General features: G+C 55.8%; 2 protein-coding genes across 7 annotated transcripts; one reads left to right on the forward strand and one right to left on the reverse strand.

Annotated features, from left to right (window-relative positions):
* Window positions 1–3185: 3185 nt before the first annotated feature.
* On the reverse strand, window positions 3186–4034 carry FAHD1 (fumarylacetoacetate hydrolase domain containing 1). Its single transcript, XM_004750753.3, has one exon. The coding sequence runs from the start codon at window positions 4022–4024 to the stop codon at window positions 3359–3361; it is 666 nt and encodes a 221-aa protein (XP_004750810.1). The 5' UTR covers window positions 4025–4034; the 3' UTR covers window positions 3186–3358.
* A 115-nt stretch (window positions 4035–4149) lies between these two features.
* Window positions 4150–22025, forward strand: HAGH (hydroxyacylglutathione hydrolase). 6 transcript variants are annotated; one of them, XM_045072191.1, is made up of 10 exons: window positions 4157–4286; window positions 4849–4984; window positions 7152–7327; window positions 7788–7852; window positions 12110–12227; window positions 12885–12993; window positions 14704–14807; window positions 15033–15134; window positions 21281–21360; window positions 21826–22025. In XM_045072191.1, exons 3-10 carry the CDS (start codon window positions 7223–7225, stop codon window positions 21923–21925), a joined length of 783 nt encoding a protein of 260 aa, XP_044928126.1. In that variant the 5' UTR covers window positions 4157–4286; window positions 4849–4984; window positions 7152–7222; the 3' UTR covers window positions 21926–22025. The 6 variants fall into 6 exon arrangements, with proteins under 6 accessions (XP_044928127.1, XP_044928126.1, XP_044928128.1 ...); XM_045072190.1 differs by lacking the exon at window positions 4157–4286 and adding an exon at window positions 4522–4645; XM_045072192.1 differs by lacking the exon at window positions 4849–4984 and having other exon boundaries at window positions 4150–4286.
* The last annotated feature ends 689 nt before the right edge of the window (window positions 22026–22714 follow it).

The raw sequence follows: 22714 nt of genomic DNA on the forward strand, positions 1-22714 counted from the left end.
GCTTGGCCTCTGGGGCACTCCATCTAGGACACAGTGAGTATAGTGAGTATAGTATACTCACTTTTTGTAAAAGCCCAGTGAACATTAAAGAAGAGTGCAGAAGGGGCGCCTGGGTGCCTCTGCCTTTGGCTCAGGTCATGATTCCAGGGTCCTGGGATTGAGCCCAAATCGGGCTCTCTGCTCAGCGGGAAGCCAGCTTCCTCCTCCTCCTCCCTCTCTCTCTCTGCCTTCCTCTCTGCCTGTCAAAAACCTTAAAAAAAAAAAGTGCAGAAGAACACGTGAAGCCATACAGTCTACATGAACTAATATATTATGGAATTTTTTTCTTAAGTGTGATAATAGTATTGTATCTGTATAGGAGAACGTTCTTATCCTTAGGAGATCATACTGGAAGGGTCAAGTGTTTCTGCAACTCATGTCCAGTTTTCCAGCCCAAGTGTGTTCAGGCGTATCTGTATGTGGAGAGAGACCGAGTGTGAAGTGAGAGAGAAGAAACATAACCAATGTTAAGAATTACTGAATTGAATTACTGAATCAAATTAACAATTACTGAATCAAGAGAGAAGAAACATAACCAATGTTAACAATTACTGAAGGTGCATGGAGTTCACTGTATTAGTCTTTCAACTTCTTAAGAGGTTCAAATTTATTCAGAATAAAAAGTGGGGGGAAAATGTGGCTCCTGGGCGCTAGGATTACTGTGATTTTTAGCAAGATTAGGAATTGTGGGAATTGGTGTCTCTGATTTTTGTTCTTGAAGCCAAGGACTTTGTGTGCTACACCCACAATGCTGTTGTCACCTGTTTGTGCCAAAGCTCGTGCCACCACCGTGGAGAACACTGAGCTACATAGGAGCTGGTTTGTACTGCCCAAGGGCCTGCTGTGAACCAGCTCCTGCCTCACACCTTTTGGCTCGCTCTAAAGTCCGTCAGCTTAGTGGACTCGCCTCAGCTGGACCTCGTGTCTGCTGGTTAGACGAATACATGCTCAGTTATGGGCACCCTTCAGCCTGCTCTTCTGCCGCAGGGAATGTAGCCCAGTGCAGTAATTACAGATATGCGGATTCTACTAGCAAATGACTAGAATTGCCAGCGATGGAGGAGTGATTTCAGAATCTTGCAGTCACTGAAAACAGTGCAGCAGCAATGTGCCAACTGCCACAGAGTCACAAGACACTGTGAGGAAAGGTTAGGAAATTGAGTTATGGGCAGATCTTCTAAGAATTGCAATTACAACCACAGATTTGGAAGAAGTTACATTAACTGCTTCACTTTGGCTGTGTCTGGGTGAATGGAATTTTGGGTATTTTTGCTTATTCATACTCTTGAACTCCTCTGTAATAAACATAGTGCTTAGGCAATTAAAATAAGAAACTTGATTAGAAGATAAAACAAGTTAAGGTCGGATGACATCTAATAAACAGGTCCAATCCTGGCATTTCTTCACAATAAATTATAAATTAGATGTGGGGGTTGCCTAATACTTACATGTTTGAATCTTATGTATTTACCTGTAGGATACAGCCTGCATTGTCATCAAGACTTCATGTTCTGCTCTTAAGAAAGCTAGTTTGTAACTTGGTTCTTTCCCTCAGCTGAGTACCCAGAAAGCCAGGCTAGCTAGTCACTAAATCTACATGTTCATGTTTAACAGGGATGGTAGTAATAACAAACTCCCAGCTTTGGTAAGGTTAAATAATACATGGAACGCTCTTGACCCAGTGCCTAGCAGTACAAAGGGCTCAGTAAATGTGACCAGTTATTAAATTAGATGTCCTTAGCTTTCTGTGAGGGGACTGCAGATGTCTTCCGTTTAGATCTCCAGCAGGAGCCCCTGCCTGAAGGATACCACAGTACCACGGGCACTATGCATCCTGCCAAGACTTTTTGTCCACGGAGAGCAGATAGGAACAAAAGTAGCTCTCCAGGGCCATTCAGCTTCCTCATCTCTGCTTGGAGGTAGAGGTGCTGATTAACTCTGTTAATAGAGCACAGTGCTCTAGAGGCCAAAGGTCAATGACCAAGGTCTGAACCCCTTAGTGAGGAAGTGTGCCTCTTAGCCATTAATGAAGCGGTAAAAGTAAACTTTCAGGCCAAATAAAAGAAAGCATTTTTATTTGGAAAACAATCATTTCAAAATTATCTCCCAAACTCATAATATTACAGGACATGGTATAAATGAGTGAGGTTGCCATTAATCATTTATTAAATACAGTTTTAAATTGTGTGGAGTAGTGTTTATCCACATTTCCAAAAGAAGCACTTAGGAGTGCTGGAGATTAATTCTGCTAATTAATACAGTGGGCTTGGCATGGGCAAGTGATGTGGAAATATTTATTTTTACAAATTACCTCTTGATGATTATCATGATCAATTAAGGATACGTGATTTTCAAAATATTTTGCATTTAAAAAAAAAGATATTTATTTATTTATTTGACAGATCAGAAGTAGGCAAAGAGGCAGGCAGGCAGAGAGAGAGGAGGAAGCAGGCTCCCCACTAAGCAGAGAGCCTGATGCGGGGCTCGATCCCGGGACCCTGGGATCATGACCTGAGTCGATGGCAGAGGCTTTAACCCACTAAGCCACCCAGGTGCCCCTTGCATATTTTTAAAAAAGATTTTATTTATTTATTTGACAGAGAGATCACAAGTAGGCAGAGAGGGAGGGTAAAGCAGGCTCCCCGCTGAGGGGCCAACCTGATTCGGGGCTCGACCCCAGGACCCTGAGGACCTGAGCCAAAGGCAGAGGCTTAACCCTTTGAGTCACCCAGGCGCCCCTCTTTTGCATATTTTAAGTTTTGAATTACTGATCTCAGAATGTCTCAATGAAAAGTCTTTTCTTAAAAAACTTTTTTTTTAAAGATTTGTATTTATTTGAGAGATAAAGGATGAGCCAGGAGGAAGGGCAGAGGGGAAAAGTAGAGCTCTCATTGAGCAGGGAGCTTGACTTGGGGGCTCAATCCCAGGATCTAGGGATCATGACCTGAGAGGAAGACAGATGCTTAAGGGACTGAGCCACCCAGGCACCCCCCCCCCCAAATGAAAAGTCTTATCCACTCCAGTTTTAGGAAGGAAAGTCTTAACATTAGGTTTGATAAATTCTCTGCTTTGGAAGCATTACAAAAACTTAATTTGGTGGTTTCTTAAAATTCTCAATCTTCTTTCCATTTCTGGCCCAGCTTTTCTAGATCACATTTTCCTTTAAGGGTCCATTTTCCTTAAGTCATAACAATCCAATTAAATCATATTTAAGAATTAGTTTCTTCTTAAAGGATTGTCCCATTTAATAACCTCTGCTTGCTTCTGTCCAGCTCCCTTCTCTCCTGAAACTTAGTAAGTCAGGGCGCTTTGCACAGATTCAGTACTCTGGCTTTTCCACCTTAAATCTCATACTAACGACCCCGTGTATGCCAGCCTGGATCTCATCGTTTTCTTTCACGGGTCCGACTCCCTTCGGGGTCCCGGTCAAGATAATATCTCCTTCTTCCAAGGTCATTATCTTAGAAACGTAGCTGATGATGTAGGGGATGGAAAAGATCATGGAGGCTGTCTCACCCTCCTGCCTGAGTTCGCCATTGACCCTGAGCCAGAGCTTCAGGTTGTGAGGGTCCGGGATCCTCTCCTTGGGCACGAATGCGCTGACCGGACAGGAGGCCGTGAAGCTCTTGGCCAGCGTCCAGGGCAAGCCCTTCTTCTTGCACTCGTCCTGCACGTCTCTGGCGGTCATGTCCAGACACAGGGCATAGCCGGCCACGTAGTCCATGGCCGCGGCCTCGGGGACGGCGCGGCTGCGCCTGCCCATCACGACGCCCAGCTCGAGCTCGTGGTGCAGGTTGCTGCTGTAGGGCGGCATGAGAATGGCCGAGCCGTCGGGCACGTAGGCGGTGGACGGCTTGAGGAAGAGCAGCGGCTCGCTCGGCAAGGCGCTCTGCATCTCCTTGGCGTGGTCCGCGTAGTTCCTGCCCACGCACACGATGTTCTTCCCCCACTCCCAGAAGCGGGACAGCGGCCTGGGCGCCGCCATGGCTCCGCCGGGCGTCCCTGGAGGTCACGTGACCCGCCGGGCCCGGTCACCTGACGCCGACGGCGCCCCGGAAAGAACGAACTACCTCACAGCGCTGTCCTGTCCGCGACGGCCCGTGCAGCTCTGCGCTCTACCGGGTGCTCGACAGTCGCGGCGCCTCAACTCCTGGGAGCCGCTGTCCAGTAGCTGCCTCAGGGCACGGGCCTGGTCCCTGGAGAGCGGCGGAAGCACTGACGCTGCCCTTCGGCCGCGGCCGCCGCAGGTAGCTCCAGGCGCCCCGCCCGCACTCGGGTCCGCGGAGGCCCGGCCGGCAGCGGGCACGGGTTTGGACGCGGGCGCTGATTGGCCGAGGTCTGGGGCGGGGGCGCTAGGCGTGCGCTGGTTGGCTGGGGGGCGGGGCGGCGGGTGCCGATTGGCCGCGGCGCCCCTCCGGCGTGTGCGGCCGGCCCGCCCCTCGCGCCGCCGCCGCCGCCGCCGCCGCCGCCGCCGCCGCCGCCGCCGCCGCCGCCGCCGCCGCCGCCGCCGCCGCCCCGCCGTCCCGGGTCATGGTGCTGGGCCGCGGGCTGCTCGGCCGCCGGAGCCTCGCCGCGCTGGGAGCCGCCTGCGCCCGCCGCGGCTTGGGTAGGTGGACCGGCGCCGGCAGCGGCGCGGAGGGGCGCGCCTGACAGGCGTCGGGTGCGCGGGGCCCGGCCTGCGGGGGGCCCGCCCGCGTCGTGACCCGGTGGCGGCGGTTGGACCGCGCCCCCGCGAAGGGTCCGGCGGCGCTGAGGGCGGTCGGGAGTCGCCGGGCCGCCGCGGGCTGACGCTGTTTTCTGTCGACACAGGCTTGTAACCCTCGCCGGCGTCCGGGCGCGCGGGTTGGGGTCGAGGAAAGGCCCCGCGGCACTTGAGTCAGACTTGGCGGGGCTGAAGACAGTGGGGTCACTGGTCGGCCGGGGGTTGCTGGCGGATTTGTGCCCGGTAAGGAGACGCGCGCCGCCCAGCCCCGCGCCCCCGTCCGCCCGCGGCCCTCCCGGGGCGCCCTTCCCCAGCCGGGCGGAACCCGCGTGTGTGCGCCCCGGGGCCTGCCTGCCCATCTCTTCCTGCGAGCTTCGGCTGACAAGTGCAAAGGGCAGGAGGCCCGGGCAGTACCGGGGTTGCAGCAGGACGGGGTCCTGGGGGCTGTGGGGCCCTGGCCCTCCCTCTAGAAGGAGAGGCGTTCGGCTGGCGGGCTTCCAGGGCCTGCGCTTGCAGCTGCCAGATTCCTGTCCCGCGGGGTGTTACCTCCTGCTTTGTCGGAATATTTTGACCTTGATTTTGAAATCTTTTTCTTTATTTCCTGATATCTTATCAGGCTAATGTGGCAATAGGGGCAGTAGGGTGACCCGAGTCTTTGGGTGATGGTTAGCGGTTGGAGACATGACCACGTAGCAGTCGTGAGGGAGGCAAAGCTGTCCTTGGCGGTTTTAGATCTCACCGAGAGCACTCGATGTTCTGGAGTGGGTAGGTGTTGCTGTCACTAAGGAAAGAGCCTGTCCTTTTTGCCATTTGGGGACACTCCTCAGAGTGTCGGGGCTAAGCCTTTTTGCTTCCAGAGTCAGGCAGAGATCCTGAGTAGGACTATAGAGAATTGGCAAGATTGTGGCCACCTGGTTCAGATGGGAGCCCGCTCCCAGCCTCGGGATACCATGCAGAAGGACGGGCCCGGTTCAAGAGAAGCCAAGCAAAGCGGGTCTCAGGTCTCGGCTGGGACCACAGGCTCCTGCTCTGTGCTCTTTGTGCCTACGAAAGATCACAGTGCAAAGCAGTGCACTGGAAGCATTTCTCAGGCATGTAATGTTTGGGAAAGGAAGAAGGCTTTCAGGGGTGCCTGCAGAAGTTTCTGATTCCCCAGGTTCTCCAGGAGAATCTACGGAGCACCTGGAGGAGCCCGAGCACAGCCTGTGGTTACAGTCCCTCACCTGGGCCGTGTTCCTCTCCCAGACTCGCAGGAGAGTCCTGTTTCCGTCCCGCTTTCCTCCCTCCCCCAACCCCAGTAGGTGCACTCCGCTCTGTAGTCCTTCCTGGGCCCGGGTAGTGCTGGGGCCTGGGGAGGGTGGACTGTCAAGGAAACCTGGTCATACAGAAATGTTTGTTTTGCCATGTATGAGGGAGGAGAAGGGCCTGGAAAATGCCCAACTGGTTGTCCAGGGAAAGGGGAGTTGGATATCTCGGTGTATTCTTGACAGTTTCCCTGGTCGTGGCAGATAAGGTCGAATTCAGCCCTCCGTGGCCCCTGGAGATGTGGTCTGTCAGTCAGTGGGTCCTGCCTGCTTTCTGGATGCCTTTTGGAAGAGGGCCCCATTCTGGCACCTCCCCCAGAATCTCATGGCTGTCTTCTGTCACCTTTTGTGGTGTTCATCTCTTTCACGTGAGGACAAGTACTGTTGGGCCTCTGTGAATTTTTAGATCCGAAGAGGAGTTTCGTTGTTGGAAGTGGCTTGGCCCCTGACTTCTCAGTGGGGGATGCTTTCGGCCCTTGCTCACTCTTGACACACCCTGCCGGGTCCTTTGGCTCAACTGGATGGCGATTCTGTGTCCTGTGCACTTGGATCTGGAGCAGGTGGCCACCTCTCCCATGTGTCAGGCCCTGGTCATTTAGTGCGTGGTCCAAATTTTGAGTTCCTGCCTATGAAAGAGAATATTGTTTTCTTCTCTGCTTGGAGACTTAGGGTCAGAGGCGCTCGCCCTCCAGGTTCCTCTCTTCGTGGTCTTTCTGAGTCGGGTGTGAACACCCCAAGACTGGTACTGGTCACTTCTGACTGTGGTTTGAATCACAGGCACAAACTGGCACCCCGTCCCCTGAGAGCTTGCAAAAAAGAAAATCAGGATCAGAGTGTGAGAGAAGGGATTTCCGTGAATATGCGTGTGAAGAATTTTCTGTGTTTCTCTTAACGGATGTGGTAAAATTAGGATATTTTCTTCTTTACCGAAGGAACTCAGAAAACCCGTTGCGGCGAGCCTCACACTTTGCCGCTGGCCGAGTCCCTTCCCCGGGATGTTGGGTCCCCAGCACGTGGGGTCTCCTGGGCCTCCTGGCCGAGGGCTTGTCTTTGAGCCTCAGCCTGGGGCGGCCTCCCATGGACACTGACCGAAGCTTTGTCTTCAGGCCCAGCCCTGCTGGGAGCCCTTCTCCATCACACGGACTTAAGGAAGAGCTTGACCGTGGAACAGGGCGCCATGAAGGTTGAGTTACTGCCGGCGCTGACCGACAACTACATGTACCTGATCATCGACGACGAGACCAAGGAGGCCGCCATCGTGGACCCGGTGCAGCCCCAGAAGGTGGGGGGCAGGGCCCCAGCACCACCCCACCCCCTGCAAGGGCTGGTAGCTGCAGTGTCCTTGTAGCTTGGTCAAAGCTAAACAGAAGTTCACCCATTTGGTTTTTGAAAAACAACCGGTGTCCAGCCACTCTGCTGTCAGGCAGAAGGCCAGCGAGGGCTGGAGGCTGCCGGCATCTTGAGGGAGGAGAGCAATGGGCTTCTGTCTGGAAGGTCCTGGGGTGCCAGGAAGCCCCAGGGGCGATTACCTCAGCCAGAGGGACTTGGAGAAGTCATGGGTGGCCCTGAGCTGCCAGCTGGGTCAAGAGGGACCGGGACCGGGAACGGGGGCAAGTCAGCAGGGTCAGGGCAGGGCATGGCCCCTCCCGGGCAGGCCTGAGTCCTGCTGGGCCCCCTATAGCTCGGCCACCCAGCGCGGGGAGTGTGACCGTGATCCCGTCGTGCCTCATGTTTGGCTGCAGGTTGTAGAGACGGTGAAGAAGCTCGGAGTGAAGCTGACCACAGTGCTTACCACCCACCACCACTGGTAAGTCCTCCCCGGCTGGTGCGGGCCTGTCTGCCCCGGGCCGTGTGCACTCCGGGCCGGTGTCTGTAGGGGTCAGGCACTTCAGGCTCTCTGGGCCCTCTTACGGGTGGAGACCTGCGGGATTGGGGTGCTGGAAGCCCTTGTCCCTGCCCAGCTGCGTTCTCTGTGCCACTGAGGGTCAGCCCCAGCGGGGTTCTGAGAAGACATGCTGGTAGTGGCCCCTGTGCTGCTGTCCAGTGGCCTTGGCCCTGGGCACTGCTAACTCGGGGCTGCGTGGGATGGACCCCCAGCAGCATATGTGAAGGCTCCGGGCTCGTGTGATGGGAGACAGGCTTTGATGTCAGGGAAGAAACTATTCTAGACGTTGGTGTTTTTAAAAATCAAGCCGCTCTATTTGGAGAGGCTGTGGTTCTGAAATTGAAGGTAGGGGGTGAAGAAGCACCTGTGCCTGCATTTTAGGACTGGAGTTGAAACTCAGAGCTCTTTACACTAGAAAAAAATATTTATTTGGCTCTAAATTGTCTTTTGCATGTGAGTGCCTGAGGGCAGCCCCGGTTCCCACAGCTTCAGCCTGCCAGGGCCTGGGCGGGTGGGTCTGTTCTGTGTGGCCAAGCAGGCACCAGTCTTTGGGGTGTTCCTCCCAGGACGTCAGCTGTTAACTCCTGAATGCGGCCTTGCCCTTGGCCATGCTGCTGGGCTTGCTTTCTGGTAAGAAGCCAGGTCTGCCAGGTCACTTTTCTTAAGTTGTGATGCCCTGGGGTTTTTCCTCTGTTTATGTTAGAATACAAAACCCCTGATTCTGCCCCAGACCGAGCCCCATGAGCCGCAAGGTGCCTCCCTTCCTGCCTGTGCTCCCCAGAGGGTGGGGCAGCGGTGGTGTTGGCACCTGTCCTAAGAGCGCCCGGGGTGTAGCTCTGGGGTGGGCCTGGCAGAGCCCGCCCCTCTTATCTGTGGGCCCCACGGCGGCGTCTGGGCTCCTCGAAGGACTGCGTGGACGAGGCTGCGGGGAGGAGCTGGCACCCTCGCCTTGTCCCGGGAAGGCTGGTCTGGGGCAGGGTCCTGGCTGGACTTCTGCGGTGCAGGTCTGGCCCCACAGGCTGTGATACAAGCAGGCCTGGCCCCCCCCCAACCCCCGTCCCCACCGGGTGCTGCCGAGCTGGGCATGTGTGCGTGTGTTTACTTGTTTAAAGTTGTAAGTGTTTTTATTTTTATGTTATTTTAATTCCAGTTACTATCTGGTATTACACTGGCTGCGGGTGTGCGACACAGTGGCCCAGTGGCTGTGTGTGCTCCGTGCCCCTCACATGCAGGCTCCCCGTCACCGCGTCACCTTCCCCCACCCGCCTCCCCGCTGGGAACATCTGTTTCTCCTCAAGAGTCTGCTCCTTGGTTTGTCTCCCTTCCTTTTCCTTGGCTCCTTTGTTTCTTCAGTTCGGTGTGTCAGTGAAATCACTGTATGTGTGTGTGTGTCTGTGTGTGTCCGTGTGTACACGCGTAGATACTAGTCTTTGTGCGTTCATCGGGGGATGGGCACTGGGCTGCTTCCATTATTCGGCTATTGGAGGTAACGCGGCTGTCCAGGCCGCACGCACCCCCTGGGCAAGCATCCTTGTGTTCTTCGGGTAGAGATCCAGAGCTGCAATGACTGCATCAGGGGATGGGTTGGGTTTTAGCTTCTCGAGGAGCCTCAACACTGTCTTGCACGGGGGCTGCGCCAGCTTGCGTTCCCGGCCGCGGGGCGCGAGGGCTCCGCTTTCTCCCGTACTCATCAGCTCTTGTTTCTTACGTCATTGGTTTTAGCCGCGCCGTGCTGTGAGAGGGGACATGTCCTTGTAGTCGGGGTTTGCGCTTCCCCAACGAGGAGTGGCACGGAGCGCGTTTTCATGTGACCGCCGGTCATCTGGGTGTCTTCTTTGGAAAACTGTCTTTTCATGTCTTCTGGCCATTTTTTAATTTGGATTATGTGTGTTTGGGTGTGTTGAGTTACATAAGCTTTTTATAAATTTTGGATCCTAACACTTTATCAGAAATGTCATTTGCAAATATCTTCTCCCATTCTGTAGGCTGCCTTTTGGTTTTGTGGATTGTTTCTCTGGCTGTGCAGACGTTTTTTATTTTGATGATATCCCGGGAGTTCGTTTTTGCTTTTTGTCCCCTTCGTCTGGAGATGTGTGTAGCAGGAAGGTGCTGTGGCTAATGTTAGAGTCATCACTGCCTGTGCTCTCCTCTAGGATTGTGAGGGTTTCAAGTTTCACATTCGGCTCTTTCATCATTCTGGACTTGTTTTCGTGTGTGGCGTAAGAAAGTGGTCCGGTTTAGGGGGTGCCTGGGTGGCTGAGTGGGTTAAGCCGCTGCCTTCGGCTCAGGTCATGATCTCAGGGTCCTGGGATCGAGCCCCGCATCGGGCTTTCTGCTCAGCAGGGAGCCTGCTTCCCTTCCTCTCTCTCTGCTCGCCTCTCTGCCTACTTGTGATCTCTGTCGGATAAATAAATAAAATCTTTAAAAAAAAAAGAAAAAGAAAAAAGAAAGTGGTCCGGTTTCATTCTTCTGCATCTGACTGTCCTATTTTCCCAACATCAGTTGTCGAAGAGACTGTCCTTTTCCCGTTGCGTATTTTTGGATGGGTCATTTCTGGGCTCTCTGTTCTGTTCCATGGATCTGTGTGTCTGTTTTTGTGCCGCTGCCACACTGTCTTGATGATCACAGCTTGTGATAGAGCTTGAAGTCCGGAATCCTGGTGCCGCCTGTTTGCTTCTGGTTTTCAGGATCACTGTAGCTATTTGGGGCCTTTGTGGTTCCCTAGAAATTTTAGGGTTCTTTGTTGTAGCTCTGTGAAAAATGGGGGTAGTATTGGTGGGTGTAGCATTGAATGGTAGATTGCTTTGGAAAGTAGACATTTTAGCAGTGTTTTTTCTTCCAGTCCATGAGCACGCAGTGGAATGTCTTTGTTTCTTTCTGTCTTCAGCTTCTTTCCCAGTGTTCCACAGTTTTCAGACTAGTCCTCTCACCTCTTTGGTTAGGTTTAGTTCTGGGTGTTGTATATTTTTGGTGTAATTGTAAATGGGATCATTTTCCTAATTTCTCTAAATGCTGCTTTATTAGTACATAGAAGTGCAACAGATTTCTACGCATTTTTAAAAATATTTTATTTATTTACTTATTTGACAGAGATCACAAGTAGGCAGAGAGGCAGGCAGAGAGAGAGGAGGAAGCAGGCCCCCTGCTGAGCAGAAAGCCCGATGCGGGGCTCGATCCCAGGACTCTGGGACCATGACCTGAGCTGAAGACAGAGGCTTTCATCCATTGAGCCCCCAGACGCCCCATCTACGTGTTGGTTTTTATCCTGCAACCTTGCTGAATTTGTGTATCAGTTCTAGCAGTTTTTTGGTGGTCTTTTGGGTGGGGCACGGCCATTTTAAAAAAATATTTTTTTAAAGATTTTATTTTATTTATTTGGCAGAGAGAATGTGAGAGAGGGAACACAGCTGGGGGAGCAGGAGAGGGAGAAGCAGGCTCCCTGCTGAGTCCTATGTGGGGCTCGACTCCGGGACCCTGAGATCATGACCTGAGCCGAAGGCAGACACCCAACGACTGAGCCACCCAGGCGCCCCCATTTTATTTTATTATTACTGATTTATTTATTTTTAGGGAGGGAGAGATGGGGGAGGGCAGAGGAAGAGGGAGAGAGACAATCTTAAGCAGGTTCCACAATCTCACCACCATGAGGTTGTGACCTGAGCTGAAATGAAGAGTTGGGTGCTTAACCAGCGGAACCGCCCAGGTGTCCCGGCATTGCCATTTTAGAAGACAGCTTCCACCTGCTCAGGGCAGTGGGTCCCAAAGTGGACCACCTGGGAGCATCCTGTTAGAACTCCTGCTCTGCAGGCCACCAGGGGCCAGCTGCGTCACCACGTGGGGCAGGGAGTCAGGCCGTGGTGCTTCTTACAGACCCTCAGGTGACTCTTGTGTGTGTGGAGCCTGGGAGCCAGGCACAGGGATCATCTAAGAGTTTGGGCATTGGTGTGTTTGCTTCAGAAGCTTCCGCGGCTACGGGGCAGGGGTGCAGAAATGCCTCACTCGGGAATGGCACATCTGAGAATGTTCTCATCAGTACCGCCAAATGACAAGCCAGTTTCCTGTGTTGGGAGATGAGTTTCTGCTGAGACATAACCAGGGAGAAGCCTTGTGCTGGGGGGTTTAAGAGCAAGCAGGTCTGGTTCCATCAACAAAAGCCCAGGTCTCCTTTCCCGCTTCCAGGGATCATGCCGGCGGAAACGAGAAGCTGGTCAAGCTGGCGCCTGGGTTGAAGGTGTGCGGGGGTGACGACCGGATCGGGGCCCTGACTCACAAGGTCACACACCTGTCCACACTGCAGGTGAGCAGTGCACCGACGGAGGGCACGGTGCGGTGGGGACATGGACACCCCCCGCCTGCATTCCCTCCCTGACTCGGGGACCCGGTGGGTGGAGGACGGCCTGACGGTGCCCTCGCCAGGCCCCGTCTCGAGACGGTTGGGGCACCTGGACCCGTTGATGTGAGGTCCAGCAGGAGGATGTCCCCAGGAGCTTGGTGGGCGGGGCGGGGCGCAGGCGCACAGCTCCTGGTGCACATGTGCAGAGCGCACTCGCGGCCTGGGAGGCCGTCCTCGTCCGCTGACCAGTGGGCTGGTCCGCTGACCCGTGGGAAGGTTGCACCGATGTTGGTCTTGAATTCAGTCCTTGTGGGCCTGAACGTTTTAGAAGGGTTGGGGGGCAGTGGGAGTCAGGAAGGAAAACCGAGAGAAACCGTCTTTAAGAAGCAGGACAGCTGGTTCAGACTTGGCTTGGCTTTGAGGAGGGAGTAAATCACGGCGCTCCGGCCCCGCTGGTGCCAGGGTGCACCCTGCCCCAGGGTCCCCAGCAGGATGCACTGTTGCTTGGTGGCCCGAGGTCCGCGGGGCCCTGTCAGCCGCTGGGATGGGGGTCCACCGGCTGCAAGCCCTGGGCAGCCCGCCCTGTGCAGGGAGGAAGCGCCAGCACCCGCTCTGCTCCAGGTGGGGTCTCTCCACGTCAAGTGCCTGTCCACGCCGTGCCACACATCTGGACACATCTGCTACTTCGTGAACAAGCCCAGCAGCTCCGAGCCGCCTGCAGTGTTCACAGGTGAGTGTGCGGGCTCACGCCGGGCCAGGGAGGTCTCCGGAGACCCTCGGTGCTCTGCCGGGTCAGGGTCTGGGTCCGGGTCTGCAGCCAGGCTCCTGCGGGGCGTGGGGGTGAGGTGGGGGAGCCACGGCCCTTAGATAGAGATGGGACGCCTCTCGCGGACAGGAGCACTGTCTGCCCAGGCCCAGAAGCCCCTCTGACTCCTGACGGTTCTCAGCCAGTGCCAAGGGCTAAGCTCTGAGTCTTGCAGGAGCTTATGTTCCTGTCATGAAGTCACTGCAGCGGGAGCCAGTTGGGAAGTGCCACGGGGTTCCTGGAGCGGCTCCGCAGTGGGACGGGCACACGTGGGACTCGGTGACCAGCCACTGCGGCCTGCGGGCTCCCCGGTGCCAGTAGGGGGTGCCTCTGCTGCCTTGTGACCCCGATGGCACCCCACACCAAAGCTCATCTTAAAGACCGGTTGTTTTCAGTGTCCCCAGTATAGTCGCAGCAGGTGCACGCCCTGAGCCGACTCCCAGTTCGTGCTGTGGGACCCCGGGGACCCCGGGCTCGCTCGGCCTCACCCACTGGTGTGTGTGGCCGTGGAACCGGCCCCCAGCACCACCTGCGGGAACAGCAAGTGCGAAGGCCCCCGAGTGGCCATGGGCAGCCGGTGTTGCACCTGTACCCGTCACCGCTGCTGCACCTGTACCCATCACCGCTGCGGGGGTGTGGGGGTGTCAGGACCTGGGAGTGAGGCGGGTCCCTGGGGACTGCAGACACGGGAAGCCATGTGCCTGCTGTGGAAGGTGGGGCTGTGTGCTGAGCCCAGGCCCTGCGCCCGGTGCCCCTCCTCCATGGACAGAGGCTGGCAGGGCGCAGGGTATGGATGGGTCAGTAACGTCCTCGGTGCTGAGGCTCTGGCCTCTGCCAGCCTGAGGCAAGGACTGAAGTGTGGGAACCAGGATGTCCAGCGAGGCCCTGGAGGCAGGTGTGGGAATAGGGGGCTGCTCCCCTGGAGGGAGGGCCCGACCTCAAAATCTCCTGTGCCTGTTGTGCCCCAGCCTCCTCCGGGGTCTCGTGGACTTCTCACTGGGTCTCAGGCTTCCCGTACGTGTAGGGCTTGTTCAGGGACACAGTCCCAGTCCCACCCCCACTAGGCTGTCCTGTTGTCCCCTGGGAGCAGTGCAGTACCGCCCTCGCCGGGGGCCCCATGACAACCCTGTGGTCCTGGGTTGTGGCTCAGGCTCCCTGGGCAGAGGCCTGGCCAGAGATGGTGGAGGGACTCCCTGTGCCTGGGGCCTGCAAAACAGAGCAGTCCGGGCACTTCCTCAAGGAAGCAGCGGAGGCTGGGTGGGTATTGGGGACGGGAAGGCCCTCCCAAGGCCGGAGGCAGGAAGGGGGCCTGTGTGGTGAGGACCAAGGTGGTGGCTGGTGAGCTCAGGGGCTTCTCCAGGCTGGCACTGGCCACCAAGGGCGAGAGGAGACAGAGGGAGGTGGGCCTGGGACGGCTGCTGGGCCGGTGGGAACAAGGGCTGGTTTGGGGGTCTCGGGGCCAGGACTGACGGGAGGGGCAGTGAAGGAAGGAGTGGGCTTCAGCAGCTGTTTGGGGGGTGCTGGTGGAACCAGTTAGTGAGACTTGGGGGCTGGGAGCCGAGAGCTGGGGGTCAGGGTTTCTTGTCGCTGCCTGTTGGCGGCCCCCCACTGGTCCTTGGCTGTGCCGTTTCTCAGGTGACACCTTGTTTGTGGCCGGCTGTGGGAAGTTCTACGAGGGGACAGCGGATGAGATGTACAGAGCCCTGCTCGAGGTCCTGGGCCGGCTCCCTCCCGACACGGTAGGCAGCACCCCGCGCGTGGGCCTGCCGAGAGCGGGCGGGCGGGCCGCTTCCTCTGGAAGTAAGGCTTTTCTGTAAGGTTTTTATTGTCGTGGGACACACACGCAGGCAGTGTGTGTGCTGAGTCGCTAACGGGTCCTCGCCTGGAGCCCCACGAGCCCGTCTCCGAGGGGCCTGAGGGCACATCCTGGGGACTCGGAGCTCAGAGGTTGGTGTCTTCCTCAGAGAGTGTACTGTGGCCACGAGTACACCATCAACAACCTCAAGTTCGCGCGCCACGTGGAACCCAACAACCCCGCCGTTCAGGAGAAGCTGGTCTGGGCCAAGGTGAGCGGGGCGCGCCGCAGGGCTGCGTGTGCCGGGCAGCGACCAGGACGGGGCTCCCAGGAGTTCGGGGCGTCTGCGCCGCCGTGCTCGGGGCTCCGTCTCGTGTGTAGGCACGAGGGGCTCCTCCCGGCTAGCGAGGAAGCCCCTGCCGTGTCGTTGGGATCCTCGCTGACCCAGGGGCCCAGGGTTGGGCCTGGGCCTGGGATCCTGCATTTTCATAGATGCCTCGGGGAGGCTGGCGCTGCGGGGCCCCGACATGTGCTCCACGGCCGGGAGGACGGCGAGTTAGCTGGGCAGCCTCCCAGGCCGTGCAGGCTGCAGCGGGACCCGGCCCCGGGGCTGCTGGTCTGAAAGGCCTTTCTTTCTGCAGGGCGGGGCTGGCTTCTCGCCCTTGGCCGGTGGCCGGGCTGGTGGCGGGGCTGTCCGTCCCTGAGAGGGGGCACTGGGGGCCTCATGGCAGTGCCTCCTGCTCCGTCCCGAGACCATGGCTGTCTCGGAGCTCTGGCATTGAATAAAATGCCTGCATCTTCCCCAGTTTGGGGCCTGCGTGTGGGAAATGCCCCTGGGAGGACTGAGACGCCACGGGCGTCAGCTGTCGGCATGGGGGAGGCTTCCCCAGACGCCGGAGCCTGGGTGTGGGTGCCGCGCAGTGCTCTGTGGCTTCGTGGCTGAGGCAGCCTGGTGCCTCCACCCTGGCTGCTGCCCGCGCCGAGCTGCCGCATGGAGGAAGCTCATCTTTGTGGAGGATCGTTCTCTCTCAGTGGGACGCACCCGCCCCGGGCGAGTGGGACAGCTGTGAGACTCCTGATGCCGCCGCCTGGTGCGACCCCAGTGCGCCCCCTGCCTCCCCCGCTGCAGACCCCAGTCGCGGAGTCTTCTGCACACACAGCCCTAGAATGCGGGTCACGGGGCTCTTTGTGCTTGGCACATCGGGCCGCAGTTGCTGTGATGGTGCCGCGGGGTCCGGTCAGCCCTGGGCCGGGGCGCTCTGGCTGACGGTGCGCAGCCGCCGCGGGGGTGACACGGGTGTCCGCTGCTCGCAGGCGCGGGCACAGTCCCTGTGGGGTTCGCTCTGAGGAAGATCCCAGGCAGCTTCCGGTTGGCGGCATATTTGGCGTCCTCGCTGGGACCGTGCCACGCGCCGCGTGGCCTGACATGTGAGCCCTTCCGCATGGTGCGCGCTGGTATCTCCTCATGTTTCCTAAAATGTTCCTTTCTCCAATGGCTGATGAGCTCCATCTCTCACGGGCTCGTGGCCGCTCCCAGCTCGTCTTCTGTGGTGCGTGTTCGAATGTCTGTCCATGAAAAAAGTCGGGCTGTCTTCCTGGTTGCGGGGAGTCCTTGTGTGTTCTGGAAATGGGTCTTTCGTCAGGAATCTCTCTCAAATACTTCCTTCCTGTTTTTATGGCTTCCCCCCCTTTTTCCTTAACAGTGTCTTTTTGAGAATACAAATTTATACATACTTTTGGTGAAGATGCTTATTAGTATTTTCTTTTACAGTTTTTGTGTCCTAAGAAATCTATGCACGCCCCCTGCTACGTTTTCTCCTGAAAGTTTAATGGTTTTAGCTTTTATTTTTATAAAGATTTTATTTATTTATGACAGAGAGACACAGTGGGAGAGGGAGAAGCAGGTTCCCCACTGAGCAGGGAGCCCGATGCGGGGTTCGATCCCAGGACCCCGGGATCAGGACCTGACTTGAAGGCAGACACTCAATGACTGAGCCGCCCAGGCTTTTATGTTTATCCGGATTTCTGTGTCGGTCCGTGGTGCCTCACAGATTGTGTTCGGTCTGAGGTAAGGGTAGAAGGGCCTTTTTCTGTTTTAATTCACATTCAGCCGCTCAGTACCATTTGTTGGAAACAGTGTCTTTTCCTCGTGGGACTGCCGTGGCCCCTTTGCCCAGTGAAATGGACGGTGTGGGCATGAGTCACTTCCACACGCTCCTGTCTGTGCCCTGGCCTGTGGCACTTCTCCGCTGGCAGCAAACGGGCCTGATTTCCGAAGCCTGTGGCAAGTCTAGGGTCGGGCTGTGTACATCCCCTAATTGTAGACTTTCCTAAAATTGGTTTTGGCTCTTTTTTTTTTTTTTTTTTTTAAGATTTTAGTTACTTACTTGAGAGAGAGAGAGAGAAAGCATGAGAAGGGGGAGGGTCAGAGAGAGAGAAGCAGGCTTTCCACTGAGCAGAGAGCCTGATGTGGTACTTGATCCAGGGACTCCAGGATCATGACCTGAGCCGAAGGCAGACGCTTAACAACTCACCCATCCAGGCGCCCCAGTTCTGGCTCTTCTAAGTGCTTTCCATTTCCATATACCATATAAACTTTAGGATTGTCTTGTTAATTTTTACCAAAAAAGTCGGCTTTGGATTAGCACTGTGTTGTAACAAAGGATTTGGAGGGAATTGAGGTCGTAACCATACTGAGTGTTTCCGTGACTGTGCTATCGCTTTCTGTTTATCAAGCTCAGTAGTTTTTCTCAGCAGTATTTTGTAATTTTCATTGTTATGGAAATTGTACATATCGTTAAATGTATCCTTAAGAAATTTATGTTTTTGAGTTTTATTGGAAGCAATTATTTGCTGAAGGCTTGAGAGATACAGATGACTTTTGCATCGCGATCTTGTATCCGCCGGACCTCGCTCAGCTCCCTTCTTACGGGGTCTTTTCTGTAGACTCCTGAGTGCATGCACAGTCACGTCCCCAACACACAGAGATCATTTTACTCCTTCCTTTGCCATCTGTGTGCCTTTTATTGATTTTTCTGGGCCACAACCCTGGCCAGCGTCCCGCGGACAACGTTAGAAAAGCAGCAACTGCGGACATCCCTGCCTCGTTCCCAGGCTCCGGGGAAAGCTTTTCGTCTTTACCCGTTAGGTGTGACGGTAGCTGTGGGTTTTTGTAAATGTTCTTAGGTTGATACGAACTCAAGTGTATTCCTGGTCTTCTGAGAGTTTTTACCACGAGTGGGCGTGGAATTTTGTGAACGGATTCCTGTCTTCATGTTACATGACTGTCCCCCGTGTTCTGCGGTGCACTGGGGGCGGGCTGGGGTCCCCTGCGCTTCCCGGCCCTCGGCCGTGCTCTGTGCCGCTGCTCTAGCCTCTTCTGGGTCCCCACCAGGGGCTGGTCTGTTGTTTTGTCATCTTGGGATGCCTTGGGTCTTAGTGTCAGGGTGACACTGGCCTCAGGAAACGACTGAAAATGTGTTTATTCCCGTTTGACAGAAGTTTCTCTGCGACACCGTCTGCTCCCCGAGTGTTGCATTCGCCAGGGAGGCCGCCAGGACATGGACGCTTTTCTGTGCAAAAATCTTTTTGTTGTTACAAATTAATGCCTTTATGTAGGGCTGTCAGATTTTTACATCTTCTTGAGTCAGTTTTGTTAGCAACTTGTGTCTTTCAAGGAATTTGCCCATTTTGTCAAGGTTTTCGGGTTAAGTGGCAGAATTTTCATTCTGGTCTTCTTACGCGTCCGCTTTGTTCACGAGTAACAAGCTGCATCAAGTGAACGGCTGCGTGAGCTCAGACAGACACACACACCAGGGGACAGACTGCCGGTGCAGTTAAGGCAGAGGACACTCCCGTCATGTTCTCTGCGGCGGCTCCGACGACCCCTGCCGCGTCGCATGCCCTGGACCTCAGCTCACGTCAGCAGAGCTGCAGCCAGGGGAGCCTCCGCCGTGTCCCCGCGCATCTTCTCCGGCTCAGAGTGGCGGGGGACGTACTCGCGTTGGGGTGCCCGCCCGCGGCTTGTTGCTTTTCGCTGCCCAGTGGCACCTGCTGTGTGCTTGGGACGCCTGTCATGTTTGCTCAGAGGCCGCCGGGCACCCTTCCTTGGGCCGTGCACCTTTTCACGGCTCTCGGGGAGACACTGGGCATGAAGCAGCCGCGGGCACCAGCACGTGTCTGACTGGGGGAGAGATGGCCCGGCCCGGTCGTCTCCCGGAGCGGTGCTTGTTATATGTTTCTCCTGGCGAAGTGGAGGCTCTGAGCTGTCCTGTGTCCCCCCCAGTACTGCTCCTCGTCGTTCTTCTGGTGTTCGTCATTTGGATGTACGTAGTGGAGTCACGCTGTAATTACTTTTAAAGATTTTATTTATCTATTTGACAGACAGATCACCAGTGGGCAGAGAGGCAGGCGGGGGCGGGGGAGCAGGCCCCCCGCTGAGCAGAGAGCCCGATGCGGGGCTCGATTCCAGGACCCTGGGATCATGACCTGAGCTGAAGGCAGAGACTCAACCCACTGAGTCACCCAGGCGCCCCAACGTTGTGGTTTTAATTTGTATCTCCCTAGTATCTAATAATGTTGAACGTCTTTTTATGTGCCATTGGCCATTTTGTGAAGGGTTTGTTCAAGTCTTTTGGCCATTTAAAAAATTGGATCATCTTATTTCGGTAAGAGAATTTCTCTCTCTTTTTTTTGGTAAGTTTGTCAGATAGTTTCTCCCACTCTATGGCTTGCTTTTAAATTTTAATTTTATCTTTTTTTAATTTTTTAAATTAACATATAATCTATTATTAGCCCCAGGGGTACAGGTCTGTGAATCTCCAGGTTGACACACTTCACAGCACTCACTGTAGCACATACCCTCCCCAGTGTCCATAACCCCACCACCCTCTCCCTACCCCCCCTCCCCCCGGCAACCCTCAGTTTGTTTTGTGAGATTTAAGAGTCTCACGGTTTGTCTCCCTCCCAATCCCATCTTGTCTCATATTTTCCCTCCCTTCCCTCCACGGCCCCACTGCCTGGATCTCAACTTCCTCCTATCAGAGAGCTCATATGATAGTTGTCTTTCTCTGACTGACTTACTTCACTTAGCATAATCCCTTCTAGTTCCATCCACATTGTCACAAATGGCAAGATTTCCTTTCTTTTGATGGCTGCATAGTATTCCATTGTATATATGAACCACATCTTCTCTATCCACGCATCTGTGGGTGGACATGTAGGTTCTCTCCATAGTTTGGCTGTTGTGGACGTTGCTCTTATACACATTCGGGTCACTACGTTTGTATCTTTAGGGTAAATACCCAGTAGTGCAATTGCTGGGCCGTAAGGCAACTCTATTTTCAACTTTCAGAGGAAGCTCCGTGCTGTTTTCCAGAGTGGCCACACCAGCTTGCGTTCCCACCTGCAGTGTAGGAGGCTCCCCTTTCTCCGCACCGTGTCGGTCCCTGACTGGTTAATTGTAGCCGTTCTGACTGGTATGCCGTGGTTTTGATGTGTATTTCCCTGTGACTTGCTTTTTATTAACAACGTATTTTGAAGAATAAGGATTTTTTTTTTAAAGATTTTATTTATTTGACAGAGAGAGATCACAAGTAGGCAGAGAGGCAGGCAGAGAGAGGAGGAAGCAGGCTCCCTGCTGAGCAGAGAGCCCGACGTGGAACTCGATCCCAGGACCCTGAGATCATGACCCGAGCCGAAGGCAGCAGCGCAACCCACTGAGCCACCCAGGCGCCCTGAAGAATAAGGATTTTTAATTCTGATAAAGTCCAGCATATTAAGTTCTTTTATGGTTCATACCTCTTCTAAGAAATACTTGCCTTTCCCAAGGTCAGAATTTCTCTCCTTTGTTTCCTTTAAGTCTTATCATCGAGGCTTTGCTTTCAGAGCAGTGTCAGCCCCACGCTGACTGCTGGCGCGACCGCAGCGCCGCCTCTTCCTGGCATCGGTGATCCGTGCTCCTGTCCTTCACTGTTCGTGTCAGTTTCGTGGATCTTTCCAAAGCACAATTTTTGCTTTAATTTTCCATTTGCCAAGCTGCCTGGCAAACAGCTCTTCCTGGGTCTTTGTGGGGCCCATGGAGGGGACACCCTGCCAAACGCCCCGCGAGAGGCGCTCCCCACCTTCCAGGGCGGGGACCCGGGGCACAGCGTTGTCTGTGTTGCTGCGAGCTGTTCTCCCATAAAACAGACTTCGTGTTAATGAGAAGAGTTCCAAGATTGGCTCCAAGACAGCAGGGGGAGGAGGCACAGGTTGGTGGCGGCAGCCGGGACGCTCGGGTGTCCACAGCAGGACGGACCTGTCCTCACACTGACCCCCCGCCTCCACTCCCTTTGCCTTCGGAGCTGGACGACGTTTGAAGGTACGGAGATGTGCCTTCGCAAGTCCCTGCATCACAGCGGCCTCTGTCCCCTGCAGGAGAAGTACAGCGTCGGTGAGCCCACAGTGCCATCCACCATCGCCGAGGAGTTCACCTACAACCCGTTCATGAGAGTGAGGTGAGGGTGCTCCGGGGATGCCCGTGCCCCTGCCCAGCCGCTCTGCGTGCCAGAGGCTGCCCCAAACTCTGCATCAAGTAGAGCGCGTCCTTGGGCGCGGGCCCTTTTCTCAGAAGGGGGTGCTTGGGCCCTGGCGAGGGTTTGGGGTCCTTTCTGATCCTGGAGTCTGGATCCATAGGCAGATGAGGTACAGTCCCTGGTGGGGGCTGGGGTCTCAGGGAGCTGCCACCTGGGCCTGCCGGACGCCAGTGGGGGGTCAGTGTCCCCGCTGTCCAGGTCGCTGGCAGGACGGCTCGGCCGGCATAGCACGACCCCATGGTTAGGAACACGCGAGCTGGCTGCTGCTGTAGCATCTCATTTTTTAAGCGTGTCCCAACTTGCGCTGGCTCTTCCGGTCCCTGGTACCCTGTGGGGGCGTGGGGGGCAGGGGAGCGCGGCGTGCAGCCTGGTGTTCGGCCTCCGCAGGGAGAAGACGGTGCAGCAGCATGCTGGGGAGACGGAGCCCGTGACCACCATGAGAGCCATCCGCAAAGAGAAGGACCACTTCAAGGTGCCCCGGGACTGAGGAGGCCGTGGGGTTTGGGGCGCCCCTGGCCGCTGCCCCCCTCAAGCACATTTGGGTATTCAGATGTTTTAGATAAATTTCTTGCCGGGAGTACAGGAAATCCAGTCTTGGTTTAATTTAAATTAACTTCAGAGCCTTCGCTTTCGTCTCCAGTGTTCTAGCACACAGTTACCAGGGAAGTCGTGCAGGTGCTCCCGGACGCTGCTGGCAGACTGCACGCCCGGCCGTGGCCTGGGATACGCGGACGAGGCTCAGGGTGCGGCCAGACCCTGGGCACAGGGTGGGCAGGAAGGGCTGTTTCCAGCCGCCTCGTTTCTGCATCTCGAGGTCTTCCTCAGTTCCAGATGGTGTCCTTTTGGGTTGGATCTGTGGGGAAGAACCGTGCCCAGGGCTTTCCTCCAGCCGAGGTGGTCTGTTGCCACTCTCCCTAGATGTCCTTGGCCGCTAAGGTTGTGTGTCAGGTCCTGGGTGGGCCATGGTGCTGCATGGCTGGGAGGCAGAGTCCTTCCTGTCCAAAGATGGTGACCCCTAAGTGGAGCCAGAGGCCCTTGCGATGTCGCGGAGCAGGGTTTGCATAGGACCTTCTAGATGTTTCATTGTACAGCTCTGAAGTAGCCTGGGCGTCTCGGGCCGCGTCACGGTGCTGCTTGGCCGCACCCGTCCACGCTGGCGTGTGCACATCCGGGGTGGACCCGTGGTGGTGGGCCCTGCCAGTGTCCCCCGGTGTGTGTTCCCCCTCCCGCTGGCATCCCGCACAGTCCCCCTGCTCTTAGTCCCTGTGCTCCCAGC

The sequence above is a fragment of the Mustela putorius genome, unplaced genomic scaffold (genome assembly GCF_011764305.1).
Source record: "Mustela putorius furo isolate JIRA1106 unplaced genomic scaffold, ASM1176430v1.1 tig00004007_pilon_pilon_pilon, whole genome shotgun sequence".
Lineage (NCBI taxonomy): Eukaryota > Metazoa > Chordata > Mammalia > Carnivora > Mustelidae > Mustela > Mustela putorius.

Excerpts from the sequence above, each read along its gene's own strand:
- HAGH (XM_045072188.1), top strand. The coding sequence starts at position 4,570 with ATGGTGCTGGGCCGCGGGCTGCTCGGCCGCCGGAGCCTCGCCGCGCTG. Across the intron at positions 7,328-7,787 it reads ACCCGGTGCAGCCCCAGAAG|GTTGTAGAGACGGTGAAGAA; the intron begins GTGGGGGGCAGG and ends GTTTGGCTGCAG. Across the intron at positions 12,994-14,703 it reads GCCGCCTGCAGTGTTCACAG|GTGACACCTTGTTTGTGGCC; the intron begins GTGAGTGTGCGG and ends GCCGTTTCTCAG.
- FAHD1 (XM_004750753.3), bottom strand. The coding sequence starts at position 4,024 with ATGGCGGCGCCCAGGCCGCTGTCCCGCTTCTGGGAGTGGGGGAAGAAC.